The sequence below is a fragment of the Corvus cornix genome, chromosome 5 (genome assembly GCF_000738735.6).
Source record: "Corvus cornix cornix isolate S_Up_H32 chromosome 5, ASM73873v5, whole genome shotgun sequence".
NCBI lineage: Eukaryota > Metazoa > Chordata > Aves > Passeriformes > Corvidae > Corvus > Corvus cornix.
The window spans coordinates 43,952,206-43,968,846 of record NC_046335.1 but is presented as its reverse complement, the minus strand read 5'-3'; the positions used below and the strand labels follow the sequence as shown (position 1 = coordinate 43,968,846).

The 16,641-nt window shown below is 43.8% G+C and overlaps 1 protein-coding gene across 3 annotated transcripts in view; it reads left to right on the top strand.

Moving 5' to 3' along the window:
* Window positions 1-1,170: 1,170 nt before the first annotated feature.
* PRR5L (proline rich 5 like) overlaps window positions 1,171-16,641 on the top strand; it is a 41,826-nt gene continuing 26,355 nt past the window's right edge. Inside the window, exons 1-3 of one of the 3 annotated variants that reach the window (XM_039553192.1) lie at window positions 1,171-1,339; window positions 14,154-14,517; window positions 15,886-15,966. In XM_039553192.1, coding sequence (XP_039409126.1) covers window positions 14,348-14,517; window positions 15,886-15,966 — 251 coding nt within the window. In that variant the 5' untranslated portion in view covers window positions 1,171-1,339; window positions 14,154-14,347. Of the gene's footprint in view, window positions 1,340-1,469; window positions 1,541-14,153; window positions 14,518-15,885; window positions 15,967-16,641 lie in introns of those variants that run through there. The other 2 variants (XM_039553189.1, XM_039553190.1) reach the window with 2 other exon arrangements.

Genomic DNA, 16,641 nt, shown 5'->3' with positions numbered 1-16,641 from the left:
CTCATCATATGACATGAGTCTGGAACATGAAGTATGTTTTTGTATGTGTTCATACAGCTTCAAGTAAAGTCTTGTCTGCAAGCCCCAGGTAGTGATTTCACGTTCATAAGAGCAAACCCTAACTAGTTGTAGCAATGGGTAGCGGGTAAGGTTCGCAGTACCTCAGTGAGTATTTGTTTTAAACATCTGGAGATAAAAGAAAAGGGACATGAGAATACCTCTCCTACAAACACAGCAACTGTTCTTATCTAAGCCTCCTATGGATATCTACACAACTTAGAAGTGTTAAAGGATCCCAGATGAACTAATGGATTAGCATACTGGTTTCAGAGTAGCATGAGCTTCTCTCATTCTGAGACCAGATACAACTCAGTTCTAAACTTATGATTTGAATTCTCTTAACAAGGAGTGCATCAGGTTACCATGCTTCACCAGTATGGTCCATAATTTACAAAAGGCTCTTAAACAATTCGAGAAAATGACACTATTTAACCAATTTGGTCTGTCTCCTATAAGCACTTTTATCTCAAGTGTTTTTAATTAATGGGTAGCTCTCTGAAAGTCAGCGTTACTGTTTGACTTACATGTTCCATGCGATTGCTCCCTGATTGCAACTAATTGCGGCTTTTAATCTCTTTAAGGACCCCGAATTACGAATGTTTTTTTTCAGCAGTTTCCTGTCTGATACCTGCTGTAGGCTGTGACAGCAGAACAGAACAAACTGCACGGCGCTGCGGCTGCCAGAGGAACCTTGAACCATGAGATCAAAATAAAATAAGCCCTATCTTTAAACGGCACATCCCTTCCCCCGTGCTGCACGACCCGTTTCTTTGGCTGGGTGCGCTCCGAGCCGGGCCTGCGAGGAGCCGGCGGAGGTCCAGCATCTCCCGGCCGAGCCGCACAGACCCGGGGCCAGGGGCGCCCCGCGGGACCCGTGCCGGCCGCCCTTCCCCGGCAAGGGCCTCCCGAGCTCCTCCATCCTTTCCATTCCCTCTCTTTCGCTGAAGGTCAGAAGAATTTAAACTTCCTGACGCCGACGGGACGGGAGGGGTACCCGCAGGCGGAGCGGGGTGAGAGCCGGGGGAGGCAGGCGCGGCTGCCCCCGCTCCGCCCGGCCCGGCCCGGCCCGGCCGGCTCTTGTCTCGGCGGGGAGGAGCCAGCCCGGGGCAGGCTGTAGCAGCAAGGGCTGGCCGGCTGCCAGGAAGTGTAAAATCCTGGCCGGTGGGTGGCAAATTTCGCCAGATCCCGGCGCGGAGGCAGCGCGTCCGTCTGTCCGTCTGTCCGTCCGTCCGTGCGTGCGTGCCAGCGGCGGGCGCGGGGAGCGGGAGCCCGGCCCGGGGTGAGTGCGAGCCGCGACCTCGGGCGCCCGCCCCGCTCGGCCGGGGGGCTCGGGCGGCCGCCCTGCCCGGGGGCAGCGGGGCCGGCGGCGATGCCGCTGGCGGCGCGGAGGGGATGTTTACCGGGGGGCGGCTGCGGAAGGGAGCGGGCTGGGCCGGCTCCCCGCGCTGCCTCTGGAGCGCAGCGCAGGCAGGAGACCCGGGTAAGTTCTCCATTTAAAAATATTAAAAATAGACCCTCCGGCTCCATAGCTCTGCCGAGTGAGTCATTTCCAAACCAAATGTCTCAGTCTAACCCTTCCCCCCAGGAGACGCAATAATTCTGAAACCAGGCGTGGAGGGAAAGAGATTCTTCTCCCGTCTTTCTCTAAATAACTTGAACTAGCACGTAGAGGAGACAAAAGCCGTAAAAGTAGCTGGCCACCTGTTTAAAAAAGTGAAGGGTAGCTCCATCCCTTTCTCTCCACCCTTGTACCTCTCCCATGCTGATGCCGCCCATCGTTCCCCAACGTGCACTCGGAGCCTCTCTGCCCTAGGAATATTTACAGTGTTTTCCAGTTTCGTGGGCATAATTACTTTCCAGTTCCTTCCACTTCCAAACACATTTAGTGCCATTGTCTTGTCCATGGGACATCAGCCACTGCCACACGTCATTCCAGCAGTGACCCCCGTCAGTGCAGCTCCTGGCTGGCTGTGCTGAAAAGAGTAGTCCAAAGCACAGCTATTTTTTTCCGCCTTTTCCAGTCATATGATGATTTGTTCTTGTAAGTGAGCTGTCTTGACTAGAGGGATATTTTGTTTGTCAAAAACAAGTGCTGGGTGTATTTATAGGCAATGCTGCAATTTTGTGGTGTGAAAGAGCTCGGTTATGCAGAACTCGTTGGTACCTGGATCAGCACGCAAGACCTGTTTACATCTCGCGTGTAGCGCTGTATGTGCGTGCATATTTGATGTATATACCCATAGATCATATTTCGTGGGGAGGCAGCGTGCACAAAACACAGGAGTTGATATGCAGGGTACATTTTTTTTTCTTAAACAGATGCCACAGTCCAGCTGTGCAGTAGCCCCTAACAACATAGCTCTAAATTAGTGGAGACAAGACACTGTGGTCAACTAATGAACTGACTGTCCTGAAAACCCCCTAGCTGCAAGTAAAATCCTATCCTCTTACCTCTGTGAAGAACTTTGTTAGCATTTTGACAACAAAGAAATGACCTATATTTGAAAATCTGTGCAGTAAATTATGCCAGCTATTTTACAGCCGTAACAAGGATGTTAGGTTTGAGAATATGATCTGTGGTAGCAACCCAAAACTTAATGGCATGTCTGTGTAGGTAAGTGGAGAATTGAGATGTAAAAGCACTTGCATTCTTTTTTTGCTGCTTAGATTCAGCTTCTCCTATTAAAGCCATTTATACTTTTTACAGCCAAGAGAGATCATTGTGATTGATCAACCTGTCACAGAGGGTGAAGAGTGCTAAGAGATTTCTGCAGAAGGCATGCAACTTTTCTTTCAGTTGTAACATAGAAGAGATTCATGAACTTAGGGGTGCTACCAAAGTACTGAACTAAAGAAAGAAAAGATTATTCTCTTGTGTTTTAAAACACAAGAAAAAGTAGACTTCAGGTCCCAAGTAAATGCAAATCTCACAGTAATCTAGGACAAGGTACGCTCTTGATGTACAGTTCATAGACAATGAATGGTCTCCTTGCTAAGATACAACATCTGAGGGAGCAAAGTTCTTGGGCTTGGGTCAAAAAACATCTGCATTTTGATGAAGCTAGGAAGAAACTTTTCCAGAGGTGGGCTATTCTTGGTTGTCTATGACGGGGGTGTCCTGAATCTCTGGCTGAAGTAGCTGTCAGGTCAGGTACGGAGTGTTGCACGGGGTTCTGCACGGATGGCACTGGCAAGGTGGCAGTGACATGGGTGGGCAGGGAAGTACAAGTGCACTCAAGCCCTTATGGGAGTCTTTTTTGATATGGCAGCTTAATAGTAGTATTTCCTTTTGGCAGTTTCACAGCACAGTTAAGGTGACAGTTTCGCATTTGTCTTCCGCCCTCAAGATGAAATTCTTTATAATTATTTTTATGCAGTGTGTTTATGGGTGTCTGATATCACCTGAAACTCTGATAAGACTTTCAACGTTTGCTTTCAAAGTTCAGCTGGAACACAGGTAGTGTTTACTGAGTCCTTACTCCCTTTTGAAGGAATTCCAATTCCTTAAATTTCCAGCAACCAAAGACAGAATAGGTGAGATATTTAACCTTTTCTTTGATGTAGCTTCTGTTCTTAAGGAAAGAGTGAAGGAATGGGGCTTGCATGTATCAGCAAGGATTTAAAAGTAGCAGACACATAAGTACTAGGATTTTATCCTTTCTGTAACTCATATACAGTGAGTTCAGTTTTCATGTGACTTTTTTAGGTGCCTGTAGTATTTGTGGATTTTTTTGCCCATAATGTATGGCCTTTTGTACTCATTGTTTCTGCTGATGTGAGTTCAAGCATAAATATACAGTGACTAAATACGTGCTGGGTTCCAGGGCCTATTCAGTAAGGCATAGCAACCTGTTTTTACTCCACAAGATGAGTTTAAGTGCAACTCAGAGGATGGACTGAGGATTTTAGCAAAACCCCAGTTACACTAGAGCTGCCTGAGGATGGGCCGTGATGTATAAGCAGGTGCTTAACTGCCATGTTCTGTAGCCCCAGGGTTAAAAATGTGGGGCATGCTCAGGTTTTTAATAGCAACAACAGGAATGTGCAAACAAAAACCAAACAAAAATGAATAAGAATGAAGTGCAAGGAAGCACAAAGATAATAGATTGTCATTCTAGTTGCAGTAGAGACAGTTCTTAAATAATTTTGCTCGCTGACTTACTGTTTGATTTTGATAAAGTGTATCTTGCATGCTTTATGATTAACATTCCTAGAAAATTAAACATGTCATTACATTTAGACTGATAATGACCTTTTTGCTTCTGAAATTGCATTTTTCTCTCATGCCATGCTTCTGCCTGGCATACCTAGTTCCTTGGATTAGAAGATCATCTAGTTCCAACCCCCATGCATGGGCAAGGACACCTTCCACTAGACCAGGTTGCTCAGAGCCCCATGCAACCTGGCCTTGAGCAATACCAGCTTCTCTAGGCAACCTGTTCAGTGTTTCATCACCCTCACAGTACAAAGTTTCTTCCTAATGTCTAATCCAAACCCAAATTTTCTTTAAAGCCGTTCCACCTTCACCTATCACCGCATGGCCTTGAACACAGTTCCTCTCCAGCTCTCTTGTAAGGCCCCCTTTAAGTACTGGAAGGTGCTCTAAGGTCTCCCTGGCGCCTTCTCTTCCTCAGGCTGAACACCCCCAGCTCTCTCACCCTGTTCATATAGGAGTGGTACTCCACTCCTCTGATCATCTTCATGGCCCTCCTCTGAACTCCTTCCAACAGGTCCACATCCTTATTGTGTTGGGGGCTCCAGAGCTGGATGCAGCACTCCAGGTGGGGTCTCAGGAGAACAGAGTAGAGGGGGAGAAACACCCCTTTTAACCTGCTGGCCATGCTGCTTTGGATGCAGCCCAGGATATGGTTGTCTTTCTGGGCTGCAGCTGCACGTTGCTGGGTCATGTCAAGCTTCTCATTCTTCAGCACCCCCAAGCCCTTCTCTTCAGGGCTGCTCTCAATGCATTCTTGGCCCAGCCTGTATTTGTACTTGGAATTGCTTTGACCCAGGTGCAGAAGCATGAACTTGGCCTTGTTCATGTTCAGGCCCTCAAACTTGTCAGGGTTCCGCTGGATGGCATCCCTTCCCTCCAGTGTGTCGAGTGCACCACACAGCTTGGTGTCATCAGCAAACTTGCTCAGGGTGTGCTCAGTGCCACTGTCCTTGTCCCTGACAAAGGTGTTAAATGGTGCCTGTCCCACAACTGACTGCTGCTTTTCACTTGGATAAGGAGCCATCGACTGCAATTCCTTGAGTGTGACCACCTTAAAGAAAGCATCCTGTGGCTTGTCTGTTCCTCTCTTGTGAATTCCCATAGGAATTTGTTTGTGAATTTCACCACATTTGACCAAGGAAGGAATGGTCTAAAAGGTCAAATGGTCTAAATGGTCAAAGTTTCTCTGAGATTTGTGAAAATATTTTTAGAGCCCATGCTGAAGGAATGGATGGCTCTTTGTGGGTGTTATCACTTCCCACATGGGTGAAATTCAGAGGGGAGAGCAATGCTAAGTTAGTTTCTGGGTTTGAAAACATATTTGTCAATTCAGTCCAAAGGCCTTTTCTACAGAAAGAGTTTGATAGCTTACTCATACTTGTGTCATTCAAGTGGTATATTCCTGGGCTGTTTTTCTCCAGTAGGGGTGCATTTACTAGGGCATCTATTAAATGTGGGAATACTGCCAGTGGAAGGAAACAACAATGTGTATATCATCTTCCTTGTTTTCATGTGTGTTCCCATTTAGCTCTATTTCTTAAAAATCACCTGGTAATCAAATGAGTTTAAGACTGGTAGGTCTGGGAACAACATGAGCTACTGAACTGGGGGCCTGAGATCCTTGGAGTACTGCTTTGCTATTAAATCAGCTGTGTTTTTTGGCATGTAACAGCTTGAGTGAAGCCTTGCTATAGAATTGGGGACAAAGCAGTGATGATTTTACATCTGCTATGTCTTGGTGGGTGAAACTCAAAAGAGAGATGCAGATAAGTTTGGAGCTTAAAAGAATTTGTGCTAGCTGCTGTGGATTAGGATAGCAGTGCAGTGATCCATTTTGAAAGGATGGTTGCTCCAGCTGTTATGGATGCAACTTCATGGAATGCCTAAAATACCCTAAAGCTTTCAGTTAATCAGAAAATAGTGATAGATCTCCTCTTTCCCCTTTCTTATCCATTCCTCCTCTCTGTTGGATTGGTTTCTTATTGTACCAAAGAGGTTAAGTGTATTTTTTCATTCTCAAACTGCTCCATCAGTTTTATTTTTCTGAGCCCCTGCTACATTTTTGCTTCTTGCCTTTAACAGCTGGGTTTTTGGTGTGGTAATTGCTTATTAGGGGAATGCAATTTACTTCAACCAGATTAAATCACCTGTTAGTGCATCTAATTCAAATTTGTCTCTACCTTCATTCTGGTCAGCTAAGTGATTCTAATGAGCTGTTCTCCTCTTATTCTCACCCAGGCCTGTCAGAGTGTTTTGCGAACATATCGTGCCTTTTAATGTCCATAAAAATTTTCTCCATTTTTTGAATGATATGAGTCCTAGGAATTAAAAATGTGTTTGAAATAACACAGAACATCTATGACAGAAAACAAAATAACTTTATTGTCTTAGATGCTACTCCTATATAACAAGGTATTTGTTTTTCTGTGTGTTCTTTGCTATGACCAGATCTCTTTAGTTCACACTGAACTGGCTTGCTCTGTGTTATTACTGATTTCTTACATTTTTTAATGAGTAGTTGTACTATTGTGTATATAGATGGGAAGTAGCAGTCTTACTTTGAACTGGCTGTAAACTCCAAAGGGGTTGCAGGGGTCTCTCAGTTACAGAGAGGGTTCTCAGACCATGGTGGGATATACACACAGGTTTTTTCCCCTCCTCATATATTTCCTCTCACTCTTAAGCAGAGTTCCACTTTGAGTTTCAGGTTTGATTTAACCTCAGAAACTCAGAGCATGACTGAATGGATACCACTGAATTTCTTTATAAATGGTTCTGTTATCAAAGCCAAGTTAGATCTGTTTGTGAAGTTATTTGAGATGTATTGTGAATAAAGGCATGGTGTGGGTCAAATTTGAAGAGGGAATATGAAAAGATGGGGAAGGAAAACAGGGGTGCTGTTGTCTCTATTGTGGAGATGGGTGTGTACTAGGAAGATAAGGAAGGTGAGATCTTGTTTTGGGTAGCCAGTGTTTTGTGGCAGTAAAATTGTGATTATATCATTGCATACCAGAGTGTGAAGACTTTGTATCAAGAGGGCTGTTTTCTCCTAATCTATTGATGTCACTTTGATAACATATTTAAGATTAATAGTTAAAATACATCGATTTTAATCACAGATATGTGAGGCCAGTAGGATACCTCAGGGCTATTTATGGGACATCAAATTGCTGCCTTTGTGGTGGTGAAGCCAGAAAAAAAAGAAAGGACACCATTTGGGTATTGAATCAGCTTAGGAAGGGAGAGGTAAGGAGAAGTAGATCAGATTCGTCCTTTTCTCTCCAACTCTGTTGAATAATTTGAGAGCTTCATTAAAGCATCTTAGAGGGATATTTTTGTTTGATGAATAGGATCCTGGCTTGCAAGGTTGAAAACCAGGCTAAGTCACTTCACTGGCTTAGCAACTTTTATTTCCTCAGCCAGAAAATTGAGCTAATTATTTTTACTCTTATTAGTATGCCTCCAAGAGCTCTTGATGAAAGGAGTGATTTGCAGGACTGAGTGGCCCATCTGCCTGGGGCTGAGCCTCCCTGGGATCCCTCAGGGCTTTCCCATGGTGCAGGGAGGGGAGGGCAGGCTGCAGATGTGGGGCAGGCAGTCAGGCAACCCTGGCAGCAGCAGGCACTGCACAGGCTGGGGCCAGCCAGGAGCTGGCAGGAGGTGTGTGATGGGGTTGCAGGCTGTGCTTTGGCTGGCTGAAGTCCTGCATTTCCCAGCTGGCACGAACCTGCACAGAGAGCTTGAGGAATCACCTTGTGTTCCTCTATGGGACAGCATCTAGAGCACAGCACCTCATTTGGCTGTGCCCAGTGGGAGCGGAGCATTGTCCTGCTTCCACCTGGATCCTGCCCTCGTGCTGAGGAGTAGGGGCATGGCCCCTGAGCCTGCCTATGGCCTGTGATCTCCCATTATAGCCTCACTACAGTTCCTCCTTGCAAAACTTCAGAGCTGATTTTGGGGATTTCAGAAATAGGTGCCATTAATTTATGGGTGGAAGAAGCTGTCTTTTGAAAGTTTGCAACTTGAATCAATCCTATTGACAAGACCAGAAGAGCTGAAGGCTGGTCTTGCACTCTTCCACTTACCTTCCTGAACTGGGAATGTCTCTTAGCATGGGCTGTGCTCCTGGTGCTAGCGTGAGCACACCTGAAGATGCACTTTTCCTCATGTGAGGAGCTGCTCACAAGACAAAGTGTCACCGCTTTTCCATGCTGCTTCAGGACTTGATTCAAACCATATTAAGATCAATATTTAATTAGATGCCTATTCTTTTTATGGGCTGTGGATTAAGCACTAAAATTTCCATGGGTCAGAGCTAAAGGTGTGAAGGCATGAAGGGATGAGGGCGTAGGAAGGACTATGCCTTGAGATTGGACCCTAGACTGCTCCAACATTTTTGACACTCTTGCTTTCAATAGCTTCTGAGATATATCTAAGACACAGCTTCTGATCATTGTTGACCAGAAATAACCTCTGTTAGTTATTGGATGAATCTCAGTTTGATCATCTTCTCTCCTGAAAAGTAGGAGAGATGAAGATCAAATCTTAATTCTAAGAAACTGAGCAATTGGGAGCTATGAGAGGAACTGAATGTGCTATTAATTTAGCAGTGGCAAATACTGTCCATGTTAGAATATAAATTAAATTAATGCCATGTGCATGTGCAGTTGTGGTGACCTACAGGACTCCAGGTTACAGGCTGTGGGTTGCTTTTCTATTTCTCAGTGTGGCTGCATAGCAAGTGAATGAGGGATTTTTTCAGAAATAGTGTCTTCAGATCTTGTCAGTTGAACTCGTATCAAGGATTTTGCCAATCACATACTTTGTTAAAGATTTATTGGGCTGGAAGGAGAATCAGCTAACAAGAATCTGGTTAGTTCTCTTCATGCTTTTTGTGTCTGAGGCAGGATGGAACCGCTCATTAAGCATTGTAGGCTTAGTACAGGGGGGCATTTTTCTAAAGATTATGCTTCTTCTACACTCAGAATGAATACAAAATATTTATGTGCGTGTTGCAGTGTATTTCTTGATCATAGGTCACCAATGTCATGATTGCACAAAGCATATAAAAGAGAAATATAAGCAAGTGTGGATTTTTCTTCATGAAGGGGCTATTTTTAAGACTAAAAATAATTAAATGGCAAAACATCAGTTATAGCAGGATAACCATTGCTCTGTTTCATTCTCCACTATTTCTTTCTCTCCCTTGCCACCTGTTTTAAAGTTACTTTTGGACTGAGATATATCTAAGACACAGCTTCTGATCTTGGACTTGTGGCTTTTTGGTGTAAATTTGTTGTGAAGTAATGTTGCTAAAAGTTTTCTTCTAAGAAGCAGAAACAGTTATAGATTTTTCTGCCATGTCACTTCCGTTAGCAGCTGTTGCTCTGAGTTTTGCAGAGAAGACATCAGAGGAATTTTAAAAGGTCTGTTCTGTTAAATCTCAGTTACCATGGGTCTTTTGTTTGTTTGGCCCAATATTATAATGAAGATTCATAATTTGGAGGAATTGCTGCCAATTTTTAATTTGGGTTATTCTTTCTTTCGTAGAGAGAGATTGAAGTAGGGGTAGCACCTGATCTTGCTTTTCCTCCAGACAGTCAGATGTGTTATGATCTCTTGGGAGGAAAAGGTCTGTTCATGAAATAATTTTATAATAATTTCTCTGTTGTTTTTCATGGCTAACAGAAAACAAATAATAAAAATTTCCTAGCTTCATGACTGCAATGTTTTTATTAATGTCTGTGTCTGTGTGTGTTGGAAAGGATTTGTCTTGATGCTTGATTCTTTTCTTTAAAGATTCAGATTACTTCTAAAAGTTTACTCAGATGTGCTGAATTACAAGTGGATGAAATTACATTGTTGTCAGATTGACTCATCGTCCTGCTGTGCTGCCTCATTTGGGAGCACTGACTTTCATCTCTGCAGAGCTAGCTCCCTTGAAGACCTGAGTTTTACACAGATGCCATGTCTGCCTTGCTAGAGGTCTAGAGGGTTTTGGTAGCTGGACTTTGAGATGATGATCAAGGATAAGGAAAACAAAAGGACCGAGGGCTAAGACATCTGGAGGGGAAGGAAGAGCAATTCTTATCTCTCTGGTTTAGTCGTGACAAGTGTCTTCCCAAAAGTGACATGCAGGATCACTAAGGAAGATGAGGAGAGTGGGAAATGTTTTAGGATCTATCAGCTGGCAAACAGTTTGAAATCCCCTGTTGCCATGTAAAGCATTATCCCAACAGCTGGAGCACGTGGCAGTGAAAGATTATCTGTGTGGCCGTATGTCTTATGCAGTCACTGCACCTCAGTCTCTGAGCCTTAATGTCTTTTATAATTGATGGAGAGAATGTTGCTTGGTGCCTGGAACATGCTGCATCACGGTGTCTCCCATCCTTCTATGTAAAAGGGTTTGAAAAGTCATTGCTTCTCTGTAAAGCTTTTTCTAGTTCTGTGGTTGCTAATAAGATTGTGATTATTGGAAGTAAGTTTTATTTTGTAGCCTTCTAAACCCCTTTAATCCTAGCAAAAAGAAACTGCAGATGTGAAGGAGTTTATACTGAAAGCCTCTAGGAGAACAGTGTCTGTTTCTGAGCATTTCTGCATAATTCTGTGAGAGTTTTCACAGCAAAATGAAAAGGAAAATTGTTCCTTGCTCAGCATTTTGCTAAATGCTCTTCATTCCCAATAGCTCAAATAGCCTGAATACCACGAGGGCTTCTTACTAACCTATAACTATGTTAATGCCTTTCTTGCCACAGGGGTAGTCTCTTCCAGTAAAAAGCCAAAAAATTGCACAGTGCAGAATGCACACCACAGATACTGCCAACAAACTGCTGCTGCAACGTCCCTGTGAAAATGAAGCATTATTTACAAGGCTGCTTTGCTTTGGGGAAAACTTTCAGTGGAAGCTAGTTGCTGTGAAAGGAAAATCTGGTGTGATGGAAGTGTTTGATTGGGTTCAGGTGCTTTGTTGTACCTTCAGGTACGTGCACAGGATCTGCAGAGTACATGTAATAAAAGTCAGTTTTCTAGTAAACTCAGTTAGTTTGAGCTTTATGGAGCTTTGAAAATAGTTTAAATGGGCTGTGGGCATGGGGAGAGGATGGTCTTTCTCACAGACTGGCATTTCCAGTTCTGATAACATGAGGGTCAGTTGTGTTTGGATACCATTTAGGGTTAGCCTGCCTTCAGAGAAAGTTTGGTGTGCCTGCCATTGAATAGCTACTGGGTTTAGATAAGATAGGAGAGGTTTGTGTCTTTGAGTCCTGAAGAAATAAAAATAAGACTCTGAATCAGGTCCTAAAGCTGAAGATCTTGCCTTAAATTCCTAATGAGATTCTAAAATAAGGTTGACTTGACAGTAACACGGCATTGCAGGGTGGATTGGGGGAGGAAGAGGGATATCTTATCTGCTCTTTGCAGGCAAGAGCTTGTTTTTATCTGACCTGGTGACTTTTAACAGAGATTAAGGAAAACAACATGTATGTTTCAGTGAGTTTAAGCACATACCCTAGGTAAGAAGTGTTCAGGAAATTCATTGTGGGGCCCAGTGTAATGCCACAGTTCTGCCGTGTGGAATCAGTGTTGTAAATCCATAGCCCAAGCTCAGAAGAGACCTTCCTGATCATGTGTTTTACTGCTTGCACAGAACAGGCCAAAGAATTTCCTACCCATACTTAAATTTATAGATATTAAGGCACAGAGGTTGTTATATTAAAGTACATTTCTGAATTTAAGCTTTCCCCTTGCAGCTTAATATAGTTCAAATGAATATAAATGCATCCTATAAAATGATTTCATTGTTGGGGACAAAGGTGCTTGCATGCATTTGTGGCGCCTGGAAAGTGGTAAGACGAGGCTTGTGGGCTAGCACATCTTAACCACTACCTTCCAACCCTGTTAAATGCCTCCTAGAAATAAGGCTTATATTGATTTTATACCTCTGAAAGTGAAAGGTGTCTCTGCCCATGGCGGGGGGGGGGTTGGAACCAGATGGTCTCTGAGGTCCCTTCCAACCCAAACCATTCTGTGCTTCTGTGTGTAAAGATTGTTAAGTGAGAAGTTTTGCAGTACTGCTGGGAGGAGTGAGCTGTCACTCATTCAGCTGCTCATGCTGTCAGCTTTGGAGCTTGTAGACAAGCATTGGCACGAGCTCTTGTTTTGCAACAGAAACAGCCGCTATGCTTCGGCTTTGCCTCGCGGCCACCCTTTGGTCTGCTCCGAAAAGAACCTGCCTCGGCTCTCCAAGGTGCTGTAGCTTTTTCCTCTGGTGATTTCTGATGTGGTTACAGTTGTCAATAGAGAAATTGCTGGCAGATTGAAAATGTGTGGGCAATGTCAGTTGAACTGTTGCTGCAAAATGCACGCAACAAGGTCCTGCTGATTTGGTTGTACTAGTTTACGTTTAGTCTTTCTGTCTAAAAGTTACAACTTTGTTTTTATTTTAATTGTAACAGAGCAGCTAAAGAATCAACAGATTGTTGCCCTTTCAAGCAGCAACAGTTAAGGCTAAGCTTATGTCACAAAAGACTGACTGGGCTTTGTCATCTCTGAAGACAGCCAGAAGTTATTTAAAGACAGGAAAAAGTTGCACTTGTAGCCATGTTCCAGTTCCACAGAGATCTCTGCAAACTGCATTTACCTTGTGAAGGTATAACAACCGTATTTATTTCTTGATTAGCACCAAGAATGATACTACTGTGTGTTTCAGTGCCTAATAAATGAAGTGTTTTCCCTGTGTTTTCTCCATTAGCTTCCTTGTTGGCAGGGCATGTGATGTCCACAGCACAGCAAGGGCCTTGCAAAGGCTTCATGGTGGTTGATCAGAATCTGCCAAAGCCCTGCAGAACTGGGGTGGCAAAGTGAGCTCAGTGTGAAATGGGGCTGGCCAGGTGGGAAGAAAACTGTTTTCTTACATGTAAGAGTTATAGTTTGGGCAGTGGAAGGAGTTTCCTGGAGCTGAGCACCAGTCAAATCAGTGCAGGTACATAGCGTTTTTTTGTCTGACCATCTCTCTTTTCACCTCGTGCTGAAGATGTAGTGGAAAAGAGATTTTGCGTTACATCTTTCAGATGCAGATCAGTTACACAACTTTTTTGTTTGTTTCTTTTGCCCTCTGCTCTCCTGTCTCCCACATTCTCCAAACTGCCAACTACATCTACTGCTTGTATTCATCTGAAGTGGGAGGATTTCAAAGCACAGAAGCTTTGCCAAAGTTTTTTTGTGGCTTTTATTCGAGCTCACTTCTTCTATTTCTGTGGTTTACTTGGGGCTACATAGTCATCTACATGGAGATGATGATCAGAGTGGAAAATACGGGCGTTTCGTAATTGGCCTAGCAATTACTTCTCGTGCTGTAGAAAAACCAGAAACATAAAAGTCCTGCTTATGCTCAAAATATCTGGATGTCAGAACGCTTTTGCAGAAGCCCCTTATTATATCCTTTTTGTAGTGAACTGATAACAAGTGGGTTTATTCCCTTGCACAACACTTCTCAAAAAAAGCACTTTGTCTGTTATTTTTTTTTCCATTATTCATTTTTTGTACCTCTCTAGTGGAATAGTTTTCTCTTTCTACAGTTACTACTATTTCATATACAGTCTGAATGGCTAACTGTATTTAAAGGTATTTGTAAAGTACCTCTGGCAGAAGAGCTGAGGCATCTTTGTTCTTGCATCTCTGCTAGTTGAAGTCAAAAGAGAGACCATGCTTGCATTTCTGACTGGCTCTATTGGGTCACTGTTTAAGGGGCAAGATGGGAAATGGGGCTGTTGAAGAACTCTGGAATTCCAGAGTCTTCCCAAAGCTGCTGTTAACGGCACAGGATATTTTCATCCCTCCCTTCTCTGCCTTACTCTTTTCCTTTCTCTTTGCATTGCAGGACTGCTTCACTTCCTTCATCATCATGCAGCACATGTCACAACCCGGCACGGTGGGGAACTGCTAGTCCAGGGCTGACTCCTTGTTTTTGACTGAGTCCTTGGGCTTGAAGACTCATTGACGTTGCTGAGATTGACACTTGAACCTTCAAGAGAAGAGCCTTTCTGATGGTCCTGCTCCACTCCACCTGACCCTATGAAAGGAGGGTTCACCATAGCTCCGTCCTTTGTGCTCCAGTTCCACAAGATGGGCTCGTTCAGAAGGCCGCGGCCTCGCTTCATGAGCTCCCCTGTCCTCAGTGATCTGCCTCGGTTCCAGGCAGCCCGGCAGGCCATGCAGCTCAGCTCCAACTCTGCCTGGAACAGGTGAGCAGGACCCACCTGGGATAAGCTCTTGCCCTGCAGCGGCTCCTCAGTGAGGGTCACGTGCATCTTACACTTGTGCTTCACACCATTTATGACTAAGCTCGTCTGTTTATAAGCATGCATGAATGTTTGGCATGCCCAAGCTTTGCTGGCATTGAAAGCATCTGTGGAGTTGAAAAACTTAGACCTAGTAGTGTTCAGTTGGTTTTGGCCAACGTTGTTTAGCTGTACTGTCTTGAAGTAAAGCAGAGCTGCTTTTTGTTAACAGTTGCATCTTTTAAGTACCATTTAGGAAAACACATTCCTAGTACTGTAATAAATGCTGGTTTATTAATTCACAAAGGCATTTATTTGAATATTATGAAGCTTTTATCACAGTCGAGTTCCTCTGACAACTACTAAGCTTGTGGCTTCTACCAGCATTTCCTATTGACAGCTAAATCCTGTCTGCTGTGCATGTCATGCAGCAGTGGCAACTGGAAAAACAATGTGAAAGGTGAAGAGTGAGATGTCCTATGTCTTGATCTGATCTAATGGTCTGCAGCTACCAGAAGTGGGTGTTCCCACCTTCCCTTCTGCCACCTGGCACCAGCTTTGTGCTCTGAAGACCGTTCTTGCTTGCTGACCTAGCTGAGTTTACCAATGTCACACAAAGGCAGCCTGGCAAAACCATTGCAGTTTTGTGCCATGATGGTGACCTGAGGTCTGTGAAGCATGCAGGTGCCATAACTGGCCCACAGAAGGGAATGTCTGCTAAGGGAATTATATGTCCCCTTGTTAGCCACGGCTTTAGACCTGCTAAACCTTCTTGTCTGCTGTCACTTTATGATCTCCTCTGTGCTGGTGAGAGAATTAGAAGATACTCCAACAGCATCTTACAAGCATTAACAGGGCTTAGACTCTGATCTGAGGTGATGCTGGCTGCATAACATCTTCCAGCACAGCCAGGGTCTTGCCAGATGCTGCAGAGTGGGTGGTTCCTGCTAGGATCACTGGATAATGCAGTGTGATGTGTTTGGCAGATATTACCAAAAATCTATGTCTCCTCATAGCAACTAGCCTCCAGCACACAGCAAAGATGACCCAAACAGTTGTGTTCAAGATACATCTGGCACGAGCAGTGTCTCTGTGACAACTTCCCCTTGCTTACCCTAGGCAGAACTTGAGGTTGGTTCTGCTCTGTCTCCCAGGAGAGACACAGGTAATTCAGAGTAACGATTTCAAGGTGAGAAAAATTAAGTATTTAAGGGTGATTAACTTCACCTGGTTATAACCTCTCTGCTTTTGGTGTCTAGTTCATGTTGTGCTCTGTGGTAAATCACACTGTTATTCATGGGTGTTGTCCTGTCTGATTTCTTTTTTTGGCAGTGTTCAAACAGCAGTGATAAATGTGTTCAAAGGGGGAGGCTTGCAGAACAATGAGCTTTACACCCTCAATGAACATATCAGGTAGGTCGCTGAAATGCATGAAAATGGATTTTTGCTGCTGCTTGTTCAGTGTTTGCTGGGATCTGTTCCCTTCAGAACTACAGTTAGAAGATACTGGTGGGGGGAGAAGGGATGAAAGCAAACTTAAGCACAGCTTTGGGGTTTCTGGCTAACTTAGTTCTTTCTTGCTATTGAGTGACACGAATGGCATGGGGTATTTGGATAATTTTTCTCCAACGTGTGGATGTACAGCTTTGATAAGGACAGGTTGTGTATTGACTTGGATTGTAAGGCTTTTGTTCCTTCCTAGGAACTATGCCTCTTTTGGATATGCCTTACACATAATAATATTGGCATCTCTTTTCTAAAACCAAACTTCTCAGAACTGTGGAGTGTTTAAAGCAAACCACAGCATTTCATTTAAAAGCTTAATCTTCACATGATAATTGCAGAGCAAAACCTGAAAATATGAACCATAAAGATAAAAAAACTAAAAGCCTAGCTAACACTTTTTGTCACTGATGCCAGTGATGGTTAAGAGTCTCATTTTCTTTTAAAAGTAGGTTTCATGATTATCTGTGGTTTCATTCTGATTAGTTGGAAAGTTTGATTAGCAACAGATAGGACTGTAGAGTAGATAAAGAACTATTTATTCTTGCCTTGATTCCAAGTGCTGCTGAGAGGAGTATTGTCAGG